The sequence below is a fragment of the Montipora capricornis genome, chromosome 9, assembly GCF_036669925.1.
Source record: "Montipora capricornis isolate CH-2021 chromosome 9, ASM3666992v2, whole genome shotgun sequence".
In the NCBI taxonomy this organism is placed as follows: Eukaryota; Metazoa; Cnidaria; class Anthozoa; order Scleractinia; family Acroporidae; genus Montipora; species Montipora capricornis.
In genome coordinates this window covers 34910438-34912937 of record NC_090891.1, presented here as the reverse complement: position 1 = coordinate 34912937, position 2500 = coordinate 34910438, and the positions used below count along the sequence as shown (strand labels likewise).

The following is a 2500-nucleotide window of genomic DNA, read 5'->3' as shown; positions in this document are numbered from 1 at the left end:
GTTGCATGGCAGGAACAATAGCTTCTTTTTCCTATGGGAATAAATGTTCTTTCTTATGCAAAACATTTTCATTGTTTCTGCCATGCAACATGGCTGCCGTGCAAAACCTCTATACCATGCAATTCTCCAGCTTCTCGAACTCTTCCCGTTGTCATAATCTTGGACGTTTCCCACCTTAAAGGTCCTGTAAAGCTCGAACAGGCTGGCTCAAATAATACCTTGTACCAAAATTATAGTTTATTCGATTCGTGCAGGCAAGTTTCTGATTGGCGGATATTAACAATGGCTCACCTCACGCATCCAGCCGTGATTTCGGGAGTGAGCGCTGGCTCATTTCCCGAAACACCGGCTGGTAATCGAGCGTAGACATATTCTTGTCTCCCGGGTCTTTTTAAAAAGTTTTATTTATTCCGTTTCATTTTTATTATTTTTGGGGGGGTGATAGCTCACGCTGTAAATATGCAAACTGCAGCAGACTCGTCTGAGAGTAAAAGGAGACTTCAGAAAGCAAGCCAAACACTTAAATAATACTGACTTTAAGCCAAGGGCCTGATTAGGCCCTGGTTTCTTCTGCAGTCTATGTTTCACACTGATCGATCGAAATTGAAAACCAAGAATGTAATTCCGAAGTATCACAACTACTATAGTACACATAATCGCGGTCAGACAAAGTTCACAACTGAAACCTAGAAAGAATGTTAGAATATTTGCCTGTGTACAGAGTCTTCAACGTCTTTCCTTCGAAAGGAGACTGCTTGTTTTGGCAGTCATAAATGTGGTATGAGGATTCAGCTTTGAAAGGCTAACCCGATTATCAAGGCAAAGCTCACATTAGTATAGCTGGAATTGTCAGTTAAACATGAAACCAATAAAATATTTGGTTATATTTTTTGGGATAGCATTAATAATTTTTTATGGTATGTCCCTTTTCTATACAACGCAAACTCTTTCCTTGGCGATCATACTTTAAAGGTAAACGTCCCCGCTTACGTCACAGAGGGCACCACAAGATCTCAATCTCTGAAAGTGAACCAATAGAAACACTTTATGAATCCTTGTAAATTGACGTCGATGACAACACAAACTTACCAAACAAATGCTCTCAGCATTCGAATAGTTGTTCCCGGTCATTTACGGGTTCTCCGTTGCTCTTTCCGCTTTTAGCCAGGTCTGGCTCTTAAACGGGAAAAGGTTTGACAGTCCCCAGAGGGCAGCTTAGATCGCTCCCCTCTCGACCTCGGCTCGATGGTCAGTCCCCGGTCACACGCCTCTCGAAATGTCTAAATAAATTTTTACAACGGGAATAATTCGTACACCGTGCTGTTCCTCACAAGCTTAGTAGTCTCAATTTGACGCAATCTTCTGCTTAGATATTACAATCAATAATTGATGTTAGTGTTTATGATGTGTCAAAAAAAGATCTTCAAGCTTCAATTGCCGAAAAGAGTATTTACATGCTTGGCTGTGCCTTGATTGCGACCTCAAGTGCTAGTCACGCAATCACCAGAGATAATGTGCGCGCGGGGGACGCGGGTATTTAGAACGTGAGCTTGTTGAGCACGAAAATTCAACTAAGGAAAGGTAAGAGGAACTTTAATATCCTAACATCAATATCGTCGCAGCGAAAGAATCTGCCCCATAGCAAAAGCAGTGAGCGTAACCTGACCCCAGGGAAAACGTTTTATAGCTACACAACTCGATAGTGTTCATATATTATTTTCCATGCGTAATTTCTCAGCAACAATTAAAGTGATGTCATCATTCTCCATTGTAGGATTGTCCGCCTTTTGCTGTAAATCTACTGTTGTCTGTTTTCTCTGATCATGGGGAATCCAGAAAGCTTACCAGATAAGAAAATACTAGGACAAATTAAAACTGAGGGTGAAGTATTTCTCGCAGACAAGGGCAAGGTGCCTTGTGACCGCGACGTGACTCGTAACTCGTTGAACGTCGAGAACGGATCTGAAACAATCGGAAAACGTGGGCTAACAGTGACAATCAACCATTCTACCTCAGACAGCGATGGTGAATTAAAGCGTGAGACTGAAAGTTCAGCGTCAGCAGTTAAAAACGGGTAGGTTTTCCCATATTCATTGCTAGGTTTTTGTTTTAGGGGCATTCAAATTAGGCGAAGGCCATTTGTACTAATTTTTACTTTCGAGGCACCCGTGATGTCAATCATAGCACGTTTCAAATACCAAAAGTACACATGTATTTTTCCTTCTCTTTAGCCCATTTTAAAGTTGCTGGACAACTCAAAGATACGATTGTCTAAGCGATCGGGGGTTCAAAGTTCGTGTTTTGGGTTCGTTTAGCCCCAACCGTCTGGCAGACAGGTTGTCACGCGTTCGAGGAGACGTGAGAGAAGTCTTGACATGATCAGTATTGCGTGTAATAAATAATACACACACCTGTGCGCCTTACGCACATTTACCTTTCAGTAAACAAATGAGACACGTCGTTCACTGGTCGTTCGCAACAATATCTGTGATTTATTTCT

At 41.8% G+C, this 2500-nt stretch overlaps 1 protein-coding gene across 3 annotated transcripts in view; it reads left to right on the top strand.

The window, feature by feature from the left end:
- LOC138015387 (uncharacterized) overlaps positions 1-2500 on the top strand; it is a 7607-nt gene that overhangs the window by 1383 nt on the left and 3724 nt on the right. Inside the window, exons 1-2 of one of the 3 annotated variants that reach the window (XM_068862404.1) lie at positions 225-1581; positions 1775-2074. In XM_068862404.1, the coding sequence (XP_068718505.1) occupies positions 1824-2074 (251 nt within the window). In that variant the 5' untranslated portion in view covers positions 225-1581; positions 1775-1823. The other 2 variants (XM_068862405.1, XM_068862406.1) reach the window with 2 other exon arrangements.